The sequence below is a fragment of the Lycium ferocissimum genome, chromosome 1 (genome assembly GCF_029784015.1).
Source record: "Lycium ferocissimum isolate CSIRO_LF1 chromosome 1, AGI_CSIRO_Lferr_CH_V1, whole genome shotgun sequence".
NCBI lineage: Eukaryota > Viridiplantae > Streptophyta > Magnoliopsida > Solanales > Solanaceae > Lycium > Lycium ferocissimum.
Genome location: NC_081342.1, coordinates 13,508,501 through 13,531,713, shown reverse-complemented (window position 1 = coordinate 13,531,713; position 23,213 = coordinate 13,508,501). Strand labels below are relative to the sequence as shown.

Genomic DNA, 23,213 nt, shown 5'->3' with positions numbered 1-23,213 from the left:
GATTAATCATTTTGTTCTCTAAAGTTTTAAGCTCCCGCCAAAGTTTATTCATTTTGTTCTCTACAATTTTAAGCTCCCGCCAAAGTTTATTCATTTTGTTCTCTACAATTTTAAGCTCCTTTAATTTAAAAGTATTTTTCAGAAACTCTTTTGTGGAAATCTGCACCCAAAAACTGCTTGTATATTCAAATTTTAAAATATTTTTTCCCACTTTTCTTTTCATAAACTTCTAATATTTAATTAGTTGTTAGTTAATTACTTAATAAGTAACATGTGGCTTTCTCTGGTGATGCCACTTGGCTGAATGTGATGCTTCTTCCTCTGCTTTTAATAATATATAGATAATGCCCCTTAATAATATTGAAATGCATATAAACTGAACAAAATATATGCTGGCCCTTGACAAGAATCATGAAGTGGTACGAAAATTGTAAAGTTTGAAGTTCATGGGACTGTCTTTCACCATTTTCGAGGTAGGTGAAACCTCGTATTTATTTCAGATTTCAAACCCATTCAATTTGCCTAAGTTTGTTACAGAGGGATAATATCACATATTTCAATTCATTTACTGTATTTAGTCAGATATAACAAAACTCAAAATAGAATTTATTGCGACTTAAAAAGTACAAAATTTTGATTATTCTTTTAAGTTGTTCATACTATGCAAACTAAAAGGTACACCTGTCATTAGAAGTGAAATAATGAAAAGTCTTTTTTTGTTGAAATTTCATCTAAGGCACCATCTCTTTGTAAAATAAGCCGAAAATTTCAACCATATTTGTTTGAATCATTTTGAGATAAAAAAGTAAGAATTTGTGTACTTTTTTCTGGGTGTCCAAATTCGGAAAGGATTCATTTATGCGGGTAAAAATAAGCGAGTTAATAAATGTTTGAGTTGTTGAGTGTTGCAAGTATACGCGGTCGTACAAGTAATATAGAAACGATCCCACATAGACTTATTTCAATTCATTTACTGTATTTAGTCAGATATAACAAAACTCAAAATAGAATTTGTTGTGACTTAAAAAGTACAAAATTTTGATTATTCTTTTAAGTTGTTCATACTTCATGCAAACTAAAAGGTACACGTGTCATTAGAAGTGAAATAATGACTATCAAGTATCAACAACTTGTTTTGTTGGGATTCTAGCTCTTCATCCAAGGCACCATCTCTTTGTACTAATTCCAACGCCAAACGACAAAAGGTTGAACCATATTTGTTTGACAACCCTAGAAGTAAGGTTTTGAGATGACAAAAAGAAGGAATAACCTAGGATAAAAAAGAAGAAGAAATTTGAAACCTAGAGAAAAATGAGAATTTTTTACAAATCTTAATAGTCCTCCCGTGTCAAATGTCTATATATAGGGTCTAGGGGTAATAATTAAGGAATCCAAATCCTAGTCTAATCGGGAAAAAACATCGCCACATCCCCGCTTTCCTTCGCATCGTGGAAGGATCGCGCAAGGATAAATTTTCTCGCCTTAATCACGCGATGCGGATCGATGGCCCGATTTCGTACGCTAAGCATTGGTTGAGCTAAAATGAGTTGCGATTACTCTCTTGTTAGTTCGTGTCACCGACCTACCTCATCCAATCGATTAACTTAATCATTTCAATCACATTTTCCATCGTTTGTTTATCGTACCTATGCACATTAAATATAACGACATAAGTTCAAATGTTTACTAATGAATTAAGCGATACAAGTCATAATAAGAATCTCATTTATTATAAATATCAAAATTAACTAAAATGAGTTATGTATGCATCATAACCTGCCCACCAAATTATTACTAAGTTTTGATTGTTTATTTGTTATTTCTTAATGTTTTAAATACCTAATTATAAAATCTCTTTATGCGTCACAAGGTTTCTCATGTGTCAACTTGGGCTACATACCAGCCCAATTTTTAGATGGTTGAATTGGGCGGGGCAAAATAAGATGAGTCAACAAACATTTTTTGCCCGGATTTCCCTTTAAAGGCATTGGTCTTTAAATTTTGCCCCTCAAATTGGTGGTCTCTATTTTTGCCTTCGCCTAAAAATCCATGAGTTCCGGGTTCGAACCCCCGCTCAGTCAAAATTTTTTAAAAAAAATTCACAAGGCAAAGTTTTGGATTTCGCAAGGCAGAGTTTCATAGCAAAGTAGGCCTATTTAGGCAAAATTTTGCCTTATAAGAAAAAGGTTTGCCTTAATGCAGAATTTGTCTTAAGGCAGATTGTTTTTTTGTTTTTATTTTTTATTTTTTATTTTTTTTACTTTGCAAGCCAAACCTTTGCCTTATAAGGCAAACTTTTGCCCGACTAGGCCTACTTTGCTGTGAAACTCTATCTTTCAATTTTTATTTTATTTTTTACTGAGCCGGGATTCGAACCCAGTATCTCGAAGTAATTTACGCAAAGGGCAAATATTAAAGAACAACAATTTGAGGGGCAAAAATTAAAGACCGCCCCTGAATAAGAGCGATTGTGCAAATTTCCTGTCATCAAATAATCCCGCTCAAAAGTGAACAGATTAGACACATCAAATCTTTTTGGGCTAACTTTACCGCCCCTAATTTTATGTCTCATTATTTAGTTTCATATTTCTGGCGTTAATAGTGTAAGGTCGTGAAGGACAAGGATAAATATCATCAATTACATATATGCATCAGGTGTTTATATCCAATTAATTATTTTAATCTTAGTTAACTAAAACTAAAAATAAAAATAAAAATGAATTAATCATGATTAAGTGATAAATTTATATCTAAAAGCTACATATCTTGCATTTACTGGTTGAGCGTCAAAACCCAGTACGAATAAACTGATAAATCAATAGAACGGAAAAAAAAAAAAAAAATCCGTCTCCCCACTGAAAACGTTATTACAGATTTTGGGGGACTATGCATGACTATCACATATACCATGCGTCTCATTTAAAGTGAAAGGGTTTAAAGTATGAGGATTAAAACACCTAATTTCAATATGAAGTAGGACATAAATTTTAATGTTCAAATAACTTTTACATATATGAGAATATATTATACGTCAGAATAATAATAATCTAAAATATTTTAAAATTAAAAATTTAGATTTAATAGAAATAAATGTTTAACTTCCAAAAAAAAGTACTAGTGTCGGGTAATGAGACAAAAGGACTACATATTATCATGACAAACACTACTCCATGCATAAAGTAATACTTTCTTCTATCCGTTACATTCTACTAAATTCTAATATTTTTCTTCTAATAAATAATACTTCATGTTTTTCTCATTTCTCAACCTTTTATCCATATTTTTGGGTACAAAGGAAAGTATTGGACAAATCCTTAAAATCTTTCGTATGATACACAACTTAAATCAGTCACGAGAAAAGTTTCATATCTTTGAAGTTGTGATTAACACTATAGCATGAAGCAGTTTCTAGTTTTTATAGGTTGAATAATGTAGATAACACTTCTCAGGTTTTTCTCTTCTTGCCAAATTTCTGTGACATTAAATTAGGGAATACATATATAAATTTCATTTTCTCTTCCAACCAGTAGCACTTAATCCTTCTTTTGTGGAGTGGGATGGCTTATCTATTATATTGGTGCACTTGAACCTGAAGACTGAAACTAATAGGTTGCTGAAGTCTACATTTTCTTTGAGAAATGTGCTCACTTTTGTAACATATTACACAATATCTGAGTTAAAGTTGAAAAAAAGAGTATTTGAAGTAAAAATTAATCATTGAAAAAAAAAAAGAAAAAAGAAAAAAAACACTGAATGTAAAAATTGAAGCTGCGCTTGGATATGAACCGCACTAGAAATTTAACAAGTTTAAAAGGGTACTTACGCATTTTCCCTTACATTAGCTAGTCATGAGAGCATTGTTTAAAAAAATTATCTACAGGGAGTATGAAAAATATCCAGTCTAATTGGACCGACTCCAACATGTTACTTACTCTCTTCTTTACTCATATTTATTTACTAGTTACATGAGGCCCGGTCTTACTCAAGATATAAAAGTTGTAATACTTTAGTCAAAGAAGTATAATTTGTATCATATTTTCTTACCGCATAATCAATATAAATTCAATGGCATGTTAAATATGTATTGTTGATGAGTCTTCTTAATTATTAAAGTTTCTTAATCACTTAATTAGACAATTTTTAAACAAAAAATTATTTATGAGTAAAGAAGTTTGGCAGGAGAATTATCAAATATTAAAGAGATACAAGCTACTCGACATTTTGTAAAGTGATATGATCTAAATTATAGGAGTATAAAATAATTACAACTCGGTGAAAATCATCAATTGATTTTTTTTTATTTAGATTGAAATGGATTTTTTGGTATTTCGGAGGTTTTAATTTCATTCGTGATATTTTCATGCTGCAAGAGTTTATGTTAGTTAAATGTGGTCTTTAATTTTTTCCTCTCAAATTGTTGGTCTTTAATTTTTGTCCTTCGCTTAAAAAGGTGGCCGAAAATACCCCAAGGTTCTGGGTTCGAAACCCTGCTTGGTCAAAAATAAAATAAAAATCGCAAGACAAGGCTTTACAAAAAGACGGCCTTACGCGGTAGACTTTGTCTTAAGGCATAACTAAAAGTCTGCCGGAGACGGCAGACTTTGTCTTATAAGGCATAACTAAAAGTTATGCCTTAAGGCAAAAAATTCCGATAAAGACAAACTTTTTGCAAAGCCTTGCCTCACAATTTTTTATGACTAAGGCGGATTCGAACCCAGAATCTCGGGGTACTTTAGGCGAAGGACAAAAATTAAAGACCACCTCCCCAACGAAGGGAAATTGTGCGAATTGCCCGTGCGGATATAGTCGATATGTGTGATATATTAATCTATGTGAACGGAACATGTTTAAATAATATTGATATGGTTTTCTGAAATCACCTGTACCATATAATTCAAAATCCACGTAAATCAAAAAACTAATACTATTCAAGTAAGTCAAATAAAATTCCTCATAATTTCATATAACGAAATTTTGATCGCCATTCATTATTTATTAGTGCTAGTGAAGTTCTTCCCAATTTGAATGTCTAGAATTAGATGCCTGATGATGTAATTGCAATAATCCTCTAATGGAAAATGTAGTAAGACCGGCAAGGGCCAATCAAGTGATACCAAATTGGAAAAATATAAGTATTTTATTCAATTCAGCACCATTATAGAGATATATTTGTGTGATTAGTCTACATAAACAGAACATGTTTATTATTCAATTCAACACCATTTTTGTGTAGGTGTGCAACGTGAAATTGACAATGGTCTACTACTCATCCTAAAGAATGCATACTTTCATCGAATTTATGTAGAATTTCTACAAAACACTACTTTCATTCGATAACAACTTCTTCATATGTATGTGGCTGTAAAAAAGAGAAGGCTACAATTTTTAACAAATAAGGCAAAATCTTTAAAAATGAAACATTTGTAACCATAGTTGATGTTCCTCAAACTCACATCTAATTTACGTGTTGTTGACATGTAAAATAAGAAATTATTCTATAAAGTTGAATACTTGATATATTATAAGAAGTGCATGATTGAAGTAGGTCGAAATTTACTTTTCAAATTATTCGATAGCAATTCTTCAATATGAGTATACTTTACAATGACAATAACTATCGGTTGAATAATCCCATCATCATTCATCAGTTTGAGCTTGCATTTATGTGCAATTCATAGCACACTTATTGTAGTACTTGTAAAACGTTTCTTCTAGTTAACATGGGATACACGTGCAACGCACGTATGTTGCACGTGTCCGAAAACTAGTTTATATAATAAAAGTGAAACTCAAAGAAAAAAGTACAAGCAAGGGGGGGAGGGGGGGGGGGAGGGGGGGGGGGCGTAGGCCTTACCTTACTTTAAATCACCTATGTACTTTACACACAAGGGGAAGGAGCATCAAATTAGGGTTTTTCTATGGTCGATTGGTTTTAACACTAAGGAGGAAACTACGAAGGCGGTGGTTTGGATTTCTCTTCCAAACTTGTCTCCGGAGCTATTTGTGAAGAGGCCGTTGTTGTCCATAGCTTCGGTAGTTGAAAATACCCAATTCTTATCTCAGTTTTTCTTTTTCTATTCAAGTACATTACATGATGCAAATTATTTGAATACAATGCTTAGCCAATTCCACGCATCTAACCAAAATGTCATTTCTTCTTTCGACTTTTCTATCTTTCCCATTCATTCCTTGTGTTCCCTTCTCCCCCCCAATTCTCCCATTCTACCAAGATAAGACTCAACTAAGGTAAAGAAAGATTCTGACCATCTAGGTCACCAATTTTCTTTTTAAAGAGTTGGAGACGATCGAAGAGACAACAAAAATAGGAACTTTCGATCTAACACTTGTATGACGATGAAAATTTTTGTTAGATCGAGACGGAGTCAAGCAATTGAAACCAAGCAAGACGAGACAAGTATTTTCTGTAATTCCTCACAATTCATATAACCTAGATTTGATCACCATTTATTATTTATTCCTTGTGTGCCCTTCTTCCCCAGTCCTCCCATTCTACCAACATAAGCCTCAACTAAGGTTAAGAAAGACTCTGACCATCTAGGTCACCAATTTGCTTTTTTGGAGAGTCGGAGACGATCGAAGAGGCAACGCAAATAGAAACTTATGATCTAACACTTGTGTGACGATGGAAATTTTTGTTAGATCGAGAAGGGGTCAAAACAATTGATACCAAGCAAGACGAAGACAAGTATCTTATTTAATTCCTCACAATTCATATAACCTAGATTTGATCGCCATCATTATTTATTCCTTGTGTGCCCTTCTTCTCCCTAGTTCTCCCCTTCTACCACCATAAAGCTCAATTTTTTTATTTTTTTTTTGTTCGAACGAACACATTTTATTGCCTCATTTCAAAACACCTTACAGCAACATGTCAGTGTAAACAAAAACTAACTCTATCCACCCTTCGACCACATCTACAAATAACAAGTCCCTGCTCTTCCTATCTTGTATGTACACTGCCTATTTATATAGCTCTTATATCCACTCTCTATCTCTACACCTTGCCTTCCTATTTAGTATATCAAAAATTCTCACTTTTGTTTCCAACTGTATGCTTTTGATTACCCCCTGGAGCCTTGGTACTCGCTGCTGCCATAGCTCAACTAAGGTTAAGAAAGACTCGGACCATCTAGGTCACCTTTTTTGGAGAGTCGGAGACGATCGACGAGACAACAAAAATAGAAACTTTCGATCTAATACTCGTATGACGGTGGAAAATTTGTTAGATCGAGAAGGGGTCAAACAATCGATACCAAGCAAGACGAAGACAAGTATCTTCTTTAATTCCTCACAATTCATATAACCTAGATTTGATCGCCATTCATCATTTATTCCTTGGGTGCCCTTCTTCCCCCAATTCTCCCATTCTACCACCATAAAGCTCAACTAAGGTTAAGAAAGACTCTGATCATCTAGGTCACTAATTTACTTTTTTGGAGAGTCGGAGATGATCGAAGAGGCAACAAAAATAGGAACTTTCGATCTAACACTCGTATGATGATGGAAAATTTTGTTAGATCGAGAAGGGGTCAAACAATCGATACCAAGCAAGACGAAGAATTTTGTTAGATCTAGAAGGGGTCAAACAATCGATACCAAGCAAGACGAAGACAAGTATCTTCTTTAATTCCTCACAATTCACATAAGATTTGATGACCATTCATTATTTATTACTGCTAGTGAAGTTCTTCTCAATTGCTATAGAATTAGACGACGATGATATAATTGCAACAATCCTCTTATGGAAAACCTGGTAAGAATAGCAAGGGGCCACACAAGTGATACCAAACATGAAAAAGTAAGTATTTTCTTCAATTCTGCACCATTTTATATAATCTAGATTTGATCGCTGCTATATATATACATTTTTTTTTTTACTGCTAGTAAATTTAATTTCTTCCTGTTTCACTACAACCTTTCCTTTTCTTTAGCTTTAATTACACGTGCTTCAAAGGTAATAGGGCTCCCGTAAAGAGTAGATACAATTGACATTTTGGAACAAGTTTTAGAATATACTTATGCATTTTCCCTTTATATGACCTTTGCTTGTCATGCGAGCATTGTTTTAAGAAATTATCGGACAGTGTGAAAAATGCCCTGTCTAATTGGACCAACTCAAACATGCTACTACTAAGTACTCTCTCTTCTAGGTTATCGACTCATACTTATTTATAGACATTGGCTTTTAAATGATGATGATTCTCATATCTTCTACACCATATGAGGGGACAAAATCTATCAAATAGAAAGAAAAAAAAAATTACTTGTGATATTCATATTTCGCTATTTCATTACTCAGGTAAATGATAAACATCCTAGAGAAAATACTGGAATATCACACATGGTGGCAAGGGTGATCAAAGTACAATGGTAGTGTTGGAAGGCCTATAACAGTGACAAAGTTTACCATATGGTGGGGTAATGAAGATTTTATTAGCGATCTGTTCCATTTTTTGTATAGCATATTTGAAATTTCCTGATCAACTACGAAGCAAATTATTGAGGATGGACATTACATACTACATTTTGTTTAAAACACTGCTAATTGTATTACTTGCAATGTGAGTAACACAAGGAAGCAAGAAGCAAGAAATAGAAAAAATAAAACACAAAATTTTCATTTCTTATATTTTTAGTAAGCATTTTACAATTTTTTTTTATATTCCAAATTTTAGAAGCCTTTTATATAACAAAGCCTAAAATATATAAGATTCATGTCTAGTCCAAGTAACTAGATGCACACAAAACAAAAAGTTGTGGTTCAATAAATACTTATAGAGAAAAAATCGACATTTGCATGATGTTTAATTAATTGGTTTAAGGACAAGGAGAAACCCAATGGAGTAAAAAGAAGTTAGATAAGAAGCATAACTAAGACTTTGAGTTAATTTCATGGATGGTTACAACTTTTATTTTAATATACTAAAATTATAAAATTACTTTTTGTAATGAAAAAGGCACTCAACTTTACATTGGTAACACATGAAATTACTAAACTATTTTTTTTAACAATGGCGAGTTATTCAACTTTTTCTAATTATCGTAAAAATCACTAGGAAACATGACACAAGGGACATAATATTATTTCTATGATAAGTAGCCATAGTTGTGTGTGTGTGTGTGTTTTTTTTTTGCAATAACTCTTTTACATTTTTTGCTGAAGCCTTATGCAAGTTTATAGCAGACACTTCGTTAGAGAGCTTTGAGGCCTCCATTTACTTCTTTAGTACTCCCCCTCTCCATTTTTACTTGTCATCCAATTCTTCTCATATTAATATTATGAAAAAGTACATTTTACATTGTTGGTCAATTTATGCAGTTTGATTCTGGAGAAGCGAAACGTGACAAGTAAAAGTGGACGGATCGAGAGAGTACAACATTCTCTCCCTCCAGCCTGTGAAGAGTAGAGTTAGCAAACTCAATCTGGGCAGTATTTACCATGATCAACTAAGCAAAGAAATTTCATTCCTAGAATAAAAATACCTCAAACTGGTCCAGGCGCTGCTTGGCTTTCTCTTGTAGCTGCTCTAAATCAGCTATTTCCTGCTTGAGAATAGAGAACTCCTCTTGCAATGAGCGCTTCTCCACCTCCCCAGCTTGACACTTCTTCACTGTCTCCTGCTCCTTTGCTAAAGCTTTATGCAAGGTTATAGCAGACACTTCGTTAGAGAGCTTTGAGGCCTCCATCTCCTTCTTTAGCACATCATTCTCCCCCTCCAACTTGTGAAGAGTAGAGTTAGCATACTCAATCGAGGCATTAGTATTTACCAACGCTTGCTCCATCTCCGCAAGCCTCTTCATAGTGCTTTCCTCCAGCATTTGCCTTTCCCTCTGAAATCTTTCAGCATCGTCTTTCTCTTGCCTCAACATTTTAAGCTCAGCCTGATCCTTGCCAAGCCTCCGAGTAGCCTGCATTACCTTCTCCATTGCCCAATCAGACCACTGTTGGAGCTCTTTCTGCAATGTCTTTATTTGGGGAATCAGCAGCATTATAGCTTCATCTCTCTCATTTCGAGGGACGTATATCCCCAGAGACTCATCATACGGGATACCAGCATAGTAATCTGGCACCGTAGGAGAGCTAGTTGTGCTGTCTGGGGCCTTTATGCTAGACTCAGGCTCCAAGGCTAACGATGCGGGATCCTTTTTGTTTACCTCATGTTGCATTGGTGGCACGTTAGGCGTCAGTTGCAGATGCAATGGAACTTGCTTCTGCTAAAGGACTATTGCTTTTAACCGAAGCATTTTTCCCTTTAGAGTGAGAACTCTTCTTTGTTGCACCAAAAGAACCTGATGGAGAATTCATTTTTTTGTCCAAAACCATATTTCCCCAGGCAGAGAGGTTTGCCTTGGTCTTACCCATGCGGCCCTTGCAGTTCTTCTCAGACCGATATGTCTTTCGCCTAAGCAAATCCTTCTTGTTTAGCCCCTTTCGACCAGCCCCCGATTTGTCTTCTATAAGTGCTGCTTTAGCCACTGCTTCGGGAAGAGGTACAGGACTTCCGTTTCCTATTGCCGCTTGACGAGCATGTGAATTTTTAGAATTCGATTCTTGAGGGGCTTCACTAGCAACAGGAACTTTGGACTGCGAGGATTGAGCAATGGGAATAGAAGGTTTTAACAACTGTTGTTTATCATCCGGGTTTGACTGAGTATTCTCAGAAGCCTCAGTCTTTGATTGGGAACTTTCTGACTGCATAACTCAGCCAGAAGCTCGCTTTCCACTGTACATGCATGTACCAGGTTCAAGTCCCATATCAACAGGCACCACAATATTGCTTCTACAACTGTCAAAGCTGGCTTAACCTCCGTCACCACACATATCATCTCAAGCAATGTACACTTTACCAGGCTAGGCAAATCTGGAAATGCGAGATGTCTAGCGGTATCAAAAACCTTTTCCCTACGCAACAAAGCCAAAGCACCATCAACAATATTTGAGACGGCATCCTTCTCACCGTGATAAAGGCCAGTCCTCAAGCCAAAGCACCATCAACAATATCATCTCCAGCAAAATTTTGAGGATTAAGGTGTGTCTATTTGGTCATTGGATCAGTTGGAATATTTATTGAATTGTTGTGAACAATTTAAAGGGGTCATCTATATAATTTTCCTAAAAAAATAATTTAGTGACTTTGATACAAAAGTAATAAAGTACAATAACCATTAAAATGTTGGATTGCTGAAGTTTCAACTTGTCTTAGGAATTGACTTCAAGAATGAAGGCTATGCTTGACTATGGCATATATATTATCTCAACTTAATTTGGCAATTAAAGTTGAAAATTTCTAACTCGTAATATATTTCAGGTGATCAACGACATGAGGCGATTGACTAAGCTGGACCAAGGCCAACTCGGCCGACGTACAAGTATCAATTTAAAATTACATGATATTTTATTCTTTTAGTTGCAATCTATCTATTTCCACTATTCTATGCATATATGTCTTACTATATTATTTAACCTAAAATTTGGTTATTAGGTCAAACAATTAAATTTGTGAGATTAAGGCTACTAGAAATAAGAATAAGGCAAAAGGTCAAATTTGACCCGAACTATGTGAAATGGAATAGATTTGCCCTTGGTTAATAGTTGGGCTTAAATATGCCCTTGTCCCACATTGCTGCAAAATAGTACAAATTACCCTAATTTCTAAACAATGGAAGCTTAGCACCAGATTATGCCACGTGTCATGCAATTAAGGATTTTTGTTTTTAAACAGAGGGTAAGTTTGAACCTTTCGCATAATTCAAGGGCAAATTTGACCCTTCCCCCTATTTTTGAGTTTTCCCAATTTTTTGGTTCCTCCTTTCTCTCTTCTTGCCACTACCTCTACCACCAATCACCCTTTCTATCTCCTTCCTTCTAATTATCTCACCCCACCATCATCTTCCATCTCCCTTTCCTTTCTGTTTATATCTCTGTCACCCCACCACGATCTACACCATTAGGAGAAAATGCGCTAAACGGCTTAAACATGCAATATATAAGACTATTTTAATGCAGGTGTATAGCCGCATAGGGGTCAAAGGAGGAAGAAAGGGTGATTGGCGGTAAAGGTAGTGGCGCAGAGAGAGAGAGGGAGAGAGAGAGAGAGAGAGAGAGAGAGAGAGAGAGAAGGAATAAAAAGAATTATATAATCACATAGGGGTCAAATTTTATTCTTTTTTTCTCTCTCCGCGCCACTACCTCTACTGCCGACCACCCTTTCTTCCTTCTTAGACCCTTATGCGGCTATACACCTGCAGTAAAGTAGTATTCTATATTGCATCTTTAAGCCGTTCTTCTAATGGTATAGGTGGTGGTGGGTTGATGGGGAGGAGAAAGAGCAAGGAAAGGGGAAGAGAAGATGGTCATGGAGGTAATGATGACAATGGTGGCGGGGAGAGACATGGAGGAAGGAAGAAGAAAGAGTGATTGGTGGTAGAGGTAGTGGCGGGAGGAGTGGAACTAGGAACAATAAAATTTTAAAATTCAAAATTAGGGGGTTGGGTCAAATTTGCCCTTAAACTATGCGATAGGGTCAAGTTTGCCCCTGAACTAGGTGCTAGGTTCAAATTTACCCGTTTAAAAAAATTAAACTTTGATTGCATGACTCGTGACATCACCAGGTGCTAAGCTTCCACTGTTTAAAAATAAGGAAAAATTTGTTCCATTTCGCATAGTTCAAGGGAAAATTTGACCCCAGCTAGTAACGACGAGAGCATATTTGACCCCAACTACTAATGAAAGACAAATGTGTTCTATTTCACATAGTTTAGAAGCAAATTTGACCTTACCCTAAAAATAAACCAAATTCAATTGATCCTTTCATAATGTAAAGATGATGAAAATAAGGTAATAATGATAACTAGGTAAATAATGAAGTAGAAATAATAAGAAGAGGCAGATGAAGCAATTCTTATTGATTGCTAGCAAATAGAAGTAATGAGCACTAAATGAACAGTAATTTTGCCAAAGTATTTATATATCAATAGCTTATTACAATAGTGGGAAGAGGGAGATATTTATAGTATAGTCTAATCCTAACTAACTTGTAGCACCTCTCCCACACATTTCAGGGATAAAATCGCAGTTGTTGGACGTGATAAGATGAATATTTCAAAGTTGGCTAGGGTTAGGATGACGATTGGCTGAGTAACTTGGACCCCCCAGATGGATCATTCCGGAACATTGCTATTCGGTATAGTCGAAACAAACACGAGTTCTCAGATGGTTAAAAGTTCTTCATTCTTTGATCAAGCTGGCACCGATGATCTCGTGGTTGAATTGCCACGTGTACGATCAAAGAGCCTTTATCCTGATATATTTATTATCAATACATATATGATCAAAAAGTCTTTCCACTTTCCATGCAGTTTTCCGAAGCTATTCAGAAGTGAAAACTTTGAGGCGTGAAAAGAGGTATAACCGTCACCAGTACTCTTGAATCTAAAATGGTGAATGTCTTTCAACTTCACGCCTGGGACACGTATCAAGATCGTGTTGCGGATAATGTCATCATCGGTTACCGAGGTAATGATAATCCTTTGCTTATAAATACCAACTCCCGTTACCCGTTGTTCTTCCCAATGTGTTTATTACCAATACAAATCATTTCTACTTCCCGTGCAGTTTTCAAAAGTTGTCCAGAAGTGGAAACTTTAAGCGGGAAAAGAGACACAACTGTCACCATTACTCTTGAATTTAAAACGGTGAATGTCTTTTCAACTTCACTTTTGGGGCACGTGGCGAGATCGTATTAAGGATGATGTCATCATTGATTATCAGGGTAAAGATGACCCGTTGCTTATAAATACCAACTTCCTTCAGCCGTTCTTATTCCTTGCCTCATTCATCTTTATGTTGGCAATTTCATTGTTCGTTCTCTGAATTTCTTATTAAGTTTGTGCTTTCTCAGTCTCTCATTTTTAATTTTTTGTCAGTTTCATCGTCATCTCTGCATATTTGACCATGGTATCCCAAGGCCACGACCTTCAACTCAGTCAACACTCTGCCACCACAGGCTCTGGCATCCCTGAGAGGCGATTTTCGATGGCTCCCGCTGAAGAGGTGGAGCAAGTGAACACGACAGTATTGGTAAGAATACACGCATGTCCTCGTACATATAAATCTAATACTCCTATATACTATAAATAACACGTAAAACGTAAGAACTAGAACAATATAGTGTACTATTATATCAATTTAGCTTAATTATTTAACATATTTCCATAGTAGAATTATGCCGAAGATCGAAATAAATCAATAAATGAGATATTTATATATTTACAATCAATTTGAATTAAATCAATTTATGAGATATTTATATTTTTACAATCAATTTGAATTTTGAAAGACTATTGTGACTGTGTGACATGTGCGGCGACAACATTGAAAAATTAAGTTTGTTATTCCATTATCATCTTACCATAATTTTATCTGATTTTCAATATCCAAGAAAGACTAAAAAGATTCTAGAAATTAAATGATGTATATTTTCTTTGTTTGACTTACAATGCCAAATATTTGAAAATTTCACATTTCCCACATGTATTCTTATTATTATTATTATTATTATTATTATTCTTTAATGGTTAATCATTAATTATTATCCAATTTATTCCCTTAAAAATGGAAAAGTTCCTTAACTTTCACAGTTGGAAATTCTGTGGATGAGTTAGAAATTAAATACAGTGTACCTAACCGTGGTTATCCATCAAGTAAGTGTTAGAACAAGGTTAACCCACGTTTAGTCAGTGACCCTATAAATAGAATCCAAACTTCAGTGTTAGCAGAGCAGCACAAACAAAACAAAACAAAACGAAAAAAACACTACTTAGAGCTCTTGCCAAATAGTGTGGCTACAGCATGAAAAATGCAAGAAATGTTGTTCACCCTTTGTTAATTTTGGCTTTCTAGAGTGTTTGGTGAGTGACTCTTTTGATTCTTAATTGAACTTCTGCTATTTCTAGTTTCATTCTTGATATATATACATATATATGTGTGTGTGTGAAAATCTTTTTTTCCCTTTTGAAACAACCCCTTTTGAAGGTTTCTTGATTTTTTTTTTCTAGGCTGAGCTTATTTTGGTTTTTTCAAGATTGTTTTTTTATTGGTTTCTTGATAAAATTTTGAGCTTGGGGTTTTCTTTGTTCTTCTGGGATTTTGCTTGTTTGATAAATTGTTAGTGGCAATTCTGATGCTTGGTTTTGAATTTTTGATTCATTTGAGTGGTTTTTGTTGCAGGAATTAAAGTTTTTTGGCAGCTCATGTGCTGTGACTCAAGAGGTAAGCTTTTGTTTTTATTTTATATCCATTTTATTGGTAATGTTGCTGGTTTAGCATGCTTCCTAGAGCTGTTTTTTTGTTTTGATAAATTGTTAGTACCTTTTTTTTGGCAATTCTGATGTTTGGTTTTTCCCCTTTTGATTCATTTGAGTGATTTTTGTTGCAGAAAATTAAGTTTTTTGACAGCTCATATACTGTGACTCAAGAGGTAAGCTTTTGTTTTTCTTTTATATCCATTTTCTTGATAATGTTGTTGGTTTTGTATGTTTACTAGAGCTGTTTTTTTTTTTTTTTTTTTTTGTTGGCAATTCTGATGCTTGATTTTGAATTTTGAATTTGAGGGATTTTTGTTGCAGAAAATTAATTTTTTTTGGCAGCTCATCTACTGTGACTCAGAGGTAAATTTTTTTTTCTTTTATATCCATTTCCTTGGTAATGTTGCTGGTTTTTTATGCTTACTAGAGCTGTTTCTTGTTGGTTGGATTTTCTGTTTGGATAATCTTTTGTTGACGTTGTTTAGCCTATCGAGAACGATCAATGTTTGTTTTTCCCTTGTTTTTTCAATTTTTGATTCTCTGCTGCTATGTTTTCTTTTCAGTTTTAATCTTCGGGAACACCATATCACCACTGAATGGTGTTTTGCTGCAGATAGAGATTTGAGTAATTGAATCACATGAGAATTTGAGGATCACTGATCCTTAGGGGTGTCAAATGGGCAGGTTAGGCTGAATTTGGGCCCGTCAAAATGGACTGAGTTAATAAACGGGCGGGTTAGGGTTATTGACCCGCCCAAAAGTTACTTGGGCTGAAATGGCTGAGATGCGGGTCATAGCCCAACCCACCCAATTTAATAACCCGCCCAAAAGTTACTTGGGCTAGAATGGGCTGGGATGTGGATCGGGCTGAGATGTGGCTCATAACCCTACCGGCTCAATTCTTACTATGTTTTAATTTCTTTGTTTGTTCTTTTATAATTTTTTAGTACCTAATAAAACCTTTTTTTTTCTTTATGGTGACTATATATGACATATCAAATGAAAAGTTGCCTTTCTGAAAATATTTTGACAAGATTTCTCATGGGTCAATTTGGGTTGCATATCAGCCCAACTCTTTATTGGTTGAGCTAATAAATAGCCGGGTCAATGATCAGCCCAAACTTGGGGGGATCATGTTTTCATGGGCTAATTTTGTCACCCCTAGTGATGCTCATAGAATATTAATTCTTTGGCAGCTTCACCTGTATGGCTGTATGATAATGTTGCTGATTTATGGTGCTCACTGGAGTTGTTCTTGTTGCCGTTAGCCCGTGACTTTTGTTTTATGTTATTTAGCCTAGCAAAGAAATACTGATATGATTTCTCCCCTTTGTTTGGGAACTCCTAATTCTCTGTTGCTATGTGTTACCTTAACTTTTAATCCCCACATGGCCACATTATCACTTGAATGGCTTTTTGCTGCAGGACCGGAAATTGTAGCTAGACACTTGACTGATCAAAGTACAGCAGTAGTATAACGCTCGTAGAAAACATACTCAACATGGTTGATCGTAACAGCAGTGATGATGCCAATGAAAATTCATTGGTGGTTTCGGACCAGGAAAAGGGAAGTAGGAACAAGAGGAAGTTCTTATCAGTAGAAACTCCTACTGATTCACCTGTGTTGTCTCTTACTGAGTTTCCAAGATATGAATTATTAGAGGAAAAAATGAAAAGCACTCTTAATGAGATCGAGCCATTGGAGGGAGGGTGTCCTCAGTCTAATGAGAAACAAGGAGTGGAAAGTTCACCAGATCCGGATTGGGAGGATCCAATAATTTCTCAACTTGAGGAACTTCTATCGCAGAATTTGTTTGCAACTTTCCGGAGCGCGGTCAAGAGGATTGTTGAGTGTGGATACAGTGAGGAAATTGCTGAACGGGTTATATTGAGGAGTGGCCTTTATCACGGTGAGAAGGATTCCATCTCAAATATTGTTGATGGTGCTTTGGCTTTGCTGCGTAGGGAAAAGGTTTTTGATACCGCTAGACATCTCGCATTTCCAGATTTGCCTAGCCTGGTAGAGTACACGTTGCTGGAGATGATATGTGTGGTGAGGGAGGTTAAGCCAGCTTTGACAGTTGCAGAAACAATGTGGTGCCTGTTAATATGGGACTTGAACCTGGTACATGCATGTTCAGTGGAAGGCGATCTTCTGGCTGAGTTATGCAGTCCAGGAAGTTCCCAACCAAAGACTGAGGCTTCTAAGAATACTCAGTCAAACCCGGATGAGAAACCACAGTTGCCAAAACCTTCTATTCCCATTGCTCAAACCTCGCACTCCAAAGTTCCTGTTGCTAGTGAAGCCCCTCAAGAATCTAATTCTAAAATTTCACATGCTCATCAAGCGGCAAAAGGAAAAGGAAGTCCCGTACCTCTTCCGGAAGCAGTGGCTAAAGCAGCACTTATAGAAGACAAATCGGGGGCTGGTCGAAAGGGGCTAAACAAGAAGGATTTGCTTAGGCGAAAGACATATCAGTCTGAGAAGAACTGCAAAGGCCGCATGGGTAAGACCATTAAGGCAAACCTCTCTGCTTGGGGAAATATGGTTTTGGACAAAAAAATGAATTCTCCATCAGGTTCTTCTGGTGCAACAAAGAAGAGTTCTCACTCTAAAGGGAAAAAAGCTTCGGTTAAAAGCAATAGTCCTTTAGCAGAAGCAAGTTCCATTGCACCTGCAACTGACACTTCTAGCATGCCGCCAATGCAACATGAGGTAAACAAAAAGGATCCTGCATTGTTAGCCTTGGAGCCTGAGTCTAGCATAGAGGCCCCAGACAGCACCACTAGCTCTCCTACGGTGCCAGATTACTATGCTGGTATCCCGTATGATGAGTCTCTGGGGATATATGTCCCTCAAAATGAAAGAGATGAAGCTATAATGCTGCTGATTCCTCAAATGAAGACATTGCAAAAAGAGCTCCAACAGTGGTCTGATTGGGCAATGGAGAAGGTAATGCAGGCTACTCGGAGGCTTGGCAAGGATCAGTCGGAGCTTAAAATGTTAAGGCAAGAGAAAGACGATGCGGAAAGATTTCAGAGGGAAAGGCAAATGCTGGAGGAGAGCACCATGAAGAGGCTTGCGGAGATGGAGCAAGCGTTGGTAAATACTAATGCCTCAATTGAGTATGCTAACTCTACTCTTCACAAGTTGGGTGGGGAGAATGGTGTGCTAAAGAAGGAGATGGAGGCCTCAAAGCTCTCTAACGAAGTGTCTACTATAACCTTGCATAAAGCTTTAGCAAAGGAGCAGGAGACAGTGAAGAAATGTCAAGCTGGGGAGGTGGAGAAGCGCTCATTGCAGGAGGAGTTCTCTATTCTCAAGCAGGAAATAGCTGATTTGGAGCAGCTACAAGAGAAAGCCAAGCAGCGCCTGGACCAGTTTGAGGTATTTTTATTCTAGGAATGAAATTTCTTTGCCTAGTTGATCATGGTAAAATATCTTTTACCAATATACTTAGTGTTTAATGACTTGTTACAGTTCGATTGTAATGTCAGTTCTTTGTTACTAATAGTCTCTGGTAATAGTGGTTGGCATTTACTTATGCAATCCTGCTGATAATTCACCTACTATTTGCCTCCTAGTATAAAAGCTAGCACATAAAAAATAAATTTGTAAATATTTTATTCTGTGATTTGCTCATGAGAAAACAATGAATTGCAGGTTCTATGGAAGCAGGAGGAAAAGGTGAAACAAAGGATTCTAGAGCAAGCTGATTCTTTGAAAGCTGAAAGAGAACAACTCCGTGTTCAGGGAAAACTGGAGGTGAATAATTTGAGAGAGAAGGCAGAGAGAAACATGCAAAAGTGTAAAGAAGATATCCAAAAGCTTGAGAGTGAAATCTCTCAGTTGAGGTTGCAGTCTGAAAGATCAAAAATAGATGCACTTAAACGAGGCACTCCTCAAATGACAAAGGGTTTAGCAGGCGATGAAGAAACTTCGTCTAGCTCTGCTGTTGTAAAGATGGAGAGGGAATGTGTTATGTGTATGAGTGAGCAGAGGTCAGTGGTTTTTCTCCCTTGTGCACATCAAGTCCTTTGTGCAAATTGCAACGTGCTTCACGAAAAGAAAGGAATGGATGACTGCCCTTCTTGTAGGACGCCAATTAAGAAGCGGATTACTGTCTGCTTTGCTGATTCTTGATAGTTAGCAACTTCAAAAAAGTGGCAGGAAAAAGGAGCTGCTTATTGTTTTTTGAAAAAATTTGTATGTCCTTTTTTCAGGCTTTTCTTTCATACCTTAACTGTAATAGTACTTGATAGGAATATGGGGAGAAAAAAGGTATAGATATGTACAAAGTAATGTGAAAAGAATTAGAAAGAGGAGGTGCTTGATGGGCCCTGTAAATGCTTAGTCTGAAGGTTTAATACAAAATGTTGTTCTATCTGCTCAATAGAAACACTTGGTTTTTGTAGATACTGAATTAAACTTGATCTTCCTCAAGCGTTTTGTATACTGGTTTTCTTTGTTGGAAGTGAATCAAACTCGGAATTGTTAGACTTTGCACGTAGGCAGAATTTAAACCTGAAAAAATTATGATTTCAAGTGTTTGCATTACAAAAACTCTTTTTAAATTTAACCATTTGTTATTTGGAACTTAACATCCAGACTAGTTTTGTTCACGTTGGGTAAAACTCGTTAAGGGATAAATGTTCTTCATTCTTAAGATTCAAACTCGAGATCTCTAATTTAGAATAAAGGAATCCTAATTATCTCACCCACCACGCTCCTCGCTGATACCTACAAAAACTTTCATCACAGGAGAGCCACGTCGTTTTGAGCAAGAGATGTATACAAGTCTCATTTGACAACTGAAAATTAGATTATCTAATTCCTATTTTCCCTTGTAACACTTGTCAAACAAAATTTTGTTGAAACTGTGGCAAGGGCTCATTAAATTCATTGTCGTTTTGTGAAAAACTAATTTTAGCTCCATATGCAAAAGAGTAGTTGAATCTTGATTATCTACTTGCAAGAAGACATGTTAGAAGTAGGACGTTTTTTGTTGTTTATATGGACAAAGATGATATCAACCCGCTCAGAACCTGTTTTTGCTGGTTTTTAGGTAGCGGTTATATTTCTAAATAAGACAGAATTATAGGGAAACTCTTCCTTTGTCAGTTATATCTGGCGGTAATGATGGTGTCTGTACCTATACGGATGACTCACTTTTTTTAAGCAATAGGAAGAGGACCAAAACGTGTATTCACCATTATGTTGGTTTTGAAGCAGTTGTATGGTACTGCATCTGCATTTTGTGGATGTGGCTCAGTTATTCTCATTTGTCAAGAGCGGATGAAAAGGACTTGCGGATTCAGCGGAACCTAGTAATTTCGGTTAGATAAAAGTGGAGGCAAGATTTTCACCAAAAGAGTTCACATCTACAATTTATATAAATAAATAAAAAATCAATATAACTTTTCGGCAAATGTGGTTCGAATATACCCCCTTCCACTCCTTTAGCTCCGTTTCCGGATAAAAGATCCACTAAATACAATGATAGAGTTGGAACCGAGTAACATAAATAAATGTGGTACTCTAAACTTGAATTCAAATGTTGAAATCCTAGAATAGCCTCTTTGTATATGAAGGAAGTAATTAGTAGAAAAATAGCATTCCTTTGATATATTCCCTACTATTAATAAGGGAGAGTTGAGAGATGCCTCCAGTTAGGGCCCGGTAAATTATGCAATTTAGGTCAAGGAGAGTTTTGTAATTCCACCAAAATAAAATGATTCAATTGGCTAGCGAAAAAGAGTTATGTGTCTACAATATTAGTCCTTCTTTCTTTGGAAAGAAAATTACGTGAGAAGTATAGCCCTATTTGATAATAACGTTTAAATACAAAATACTATGTGTAAATAATTTTTATACTTATCAAGTTAGTTGATGATTAATGTCGTGTAACTTGTTGATTTATAAACATTACGCTTTGTAAATGCTTAGTCTGAAGGTTTAATATAAAATGTTGTTCTATCTGCTTAATAGAAGTGCTTGGTTTTTATAAATACTGAGTTAAACTTGATCTTTCTCAAGCGTTTTGTACACTGGTTTCCTTTGTTGGAAGTGAATCAAACTTGGAATTGTTAAACTTTGCACGTAGGCAGAATTTGAACTTGAAAATTATGATTTCAAGTGTTTACACTTACAAAAATTCCTTTTAAACTTAACCATTCGTTATTTGAAACTTAACGTGCAGACTAACTTTGTTCACGTTGGGTAAAAGCCGTCAAGGAATAAATGTTTTTCATTCTCAAGATTAAAACCCGAGATTTCTAGTTTAGAATAAAGAATGCCTAGTTATCTACCAACCACACTCCTCGCGGATACCTTCAAAAACTTTCATCACAAGAGAGCCACGTTATTTTGAGAAAGAGATGTATACAAGTCTCATTTGACAGCTGAAGAAAATAGATTATCTAATTCGTATTTTCCCTTGTAACATTTGTCATACAAAATTTTGTTGAAACTGTGGCAAGTGCTCATTAAATTCATTTTCATTTGTGAAAAACTAATTTTAGCTCCATATGCAAAAGAGTAGTTGGATCTTGATTATCTACTTGCACGAAGACATTTTAAAAGTAGGACATTTTTTGTTGTTTATATGGATAAAGATGATATCATCCCACTCAGAATCATTTTTTGCTAGTTTTGGGGTAGCAGTTATGTTTCTAAATAAGACAGAACTAAAGAGGAAGTTCTTCCTTTGTCAGTTATATCTGGCGGTAATAATAGCAGTGGCGGAGCCACATGTGCTTCAGGGGTGTCAACCGACAACCCTTCGTCGAAAAAAATTACATCGCGTAGTAGTTAGAAAATATTTTTTATGTATATATATTACATATTGACACCTCTTGACTTCTTCGTGAATTTACTTTTTTATATTTTGACACCCCTTAATAAAAATTCTGGCTACGCCACTGAATAATAGTATTTGTATCTAAATCGGTGACTCACTTTTTCTAAGTAATAGGGAAAAGGATTGAAACGTGTATTCACCATTACGTTGATTTTGAAGCAGCTGCACAGCCCTACATTTTGTGAATGTGGTTCGGTTATTGTCATTTGTCAAGGGCGGATGAAATTAAGGATTCGCTGGTTCACTTGAACCTCGTAACTTGGGTTAGGACTTTGTATATGTGTTAATAAAAGTGGCGGAGGCAAAATTTTCACCGAGAGAGTTCAATCTCTATCATATATAAATAAAAAGAATCAATGTAATTATTCGACAAATATGTTTCGAATAAACCCCCTTCCACTCCTCTAACTCCGCCTTGGTTAAAAGATCCACTAGGTAAGTATGAGTTTGTGAGTACAATAAATAAATTGTGATTTCTGAACTTAAATACAAATATTCAAATCCTAGAATAGCCTCTCGTATATGAAGGTAGTAATTAGTAGAAAAATAGCATTCCTTTGATATATTCCTTACTATTAATCAGGTAGAGTCGAGAGATGCCTCCAGTTAGGGGCCGGTTAATTATGCAATTTAGGTCAAGGAGAGTATTTTTGTAATTCCACCAAAATAAAATGACTCAATTACCTAGCGAAAAAGAGTTATGTGTCTACAATATTAGGCCTTCTTTCTTTGGAAAGAAAATTACGTGAAAAGTATAGCCCTATTTGATAATAACATTTAAATACAAAATACTAATGGTGTAAATAATTTTTATACTATCAAGTTAGTTAATGATTAATGTCGTGTAACTTGTTTATTTATACACATTACATTTTGTAAATGCTTAGTCGGAAGGTTTAATACAAAATGTTGTTCTCTCTGCTTAATAGAAGTGCTTCATTTTTGTAGATACTGAGTTAAACTTGATCTTTCTCAATCGTAATTTTGTTTCCTCTGTTGGAAGTGAATCAAACTTGAAATTGTTAA

The 23,213-nt window shown here is 35.7% G+C and overlaps 1 protein-coding gene and 1 pseudogene across 3 annotated transcripts; one reads left to right on the top strand and one right to left on the bottom strand.

Annotated features, from left to right (window-relative positions):
- Positions 1-9,475: 9,475 nt before the first annotated feature.
- Positions 9,476-11,010, bottom strand: LOC132062233 (putative E3 ubiquitin-protein ligase RF298; annotated as a pseudogene).
- A 1,216-nt stretch (positions 11,011-12,226) lies between these two features.
- LOC132048943 (putative E3 ubiquitin-protein ligase RF298) lies at positions 12,227-19,727 on the top strand. 3 transcript variants are annotated; one of them, XM_059439636.1, is made up of 8 exons: positions 12,227-13,537; positions 13,637-13,793; positions 13,948-14,101; positions 15,251-15,292; positions 15,459-15,500; positions 15,649-15,690; positions 16,753-18,715; positions 18,992-19,727. In XM_059439636.1, exons 7-8 carry the CDS (start codon positions 16,829-16,831, stop codon positions 19,469-19,471), a joined length of 2,367 nt encoding a protein of 788 aa, XP_059295619.1. In that variant the 5' UTR covers positions 12,227-13,537; positions 13,637-13,793; positions 13,948-14,101; positions 15,251-15,292; positions 15,459-15,500; positions 15,649-15,690; positions 16,753-16,828; the 3' UTR covers positions 19,472-19,727. The 3 variants fall into 3 exon arrangements, with proteins under 3 accessions (XP_059295619.1, XP_059295615.1, XP_059295609.1); XM_059439632.1 differs by lacking the exons at positions 12,227-13,537; positions 13,637-13,793; positions 13,948-14,101 and adding an exon at positions 14,800-14,931; XM_059439626.1 differs by lacking the exons at positions 12,227-13,537; positions 13,637-13,793; positions 13,948-14,101 and adding exons at positions 14,800-14,931; positions 15,891-16,011 and having other exon boundaries at positions 15,459-15,690.
- Positions 19,728-23,213: the final 3,486 nt, after the last annotated feature.

Coding starts and splice junctions, on each gene's coding strand:
- LOC132048943 (XM_059439636.1), top strand. CDS start 16,829: ATGGTTGATCGTAACAGCAGTGATGATGCCAATGAAAATTCATTGGTG. Junction 18,716..18,991: donor AGCGCCTGGACCAGTTTGAG/GTATTTTTATTC, acceptor AATGAATTGCAG/GTTCTATGGAAGCAGGAGGA.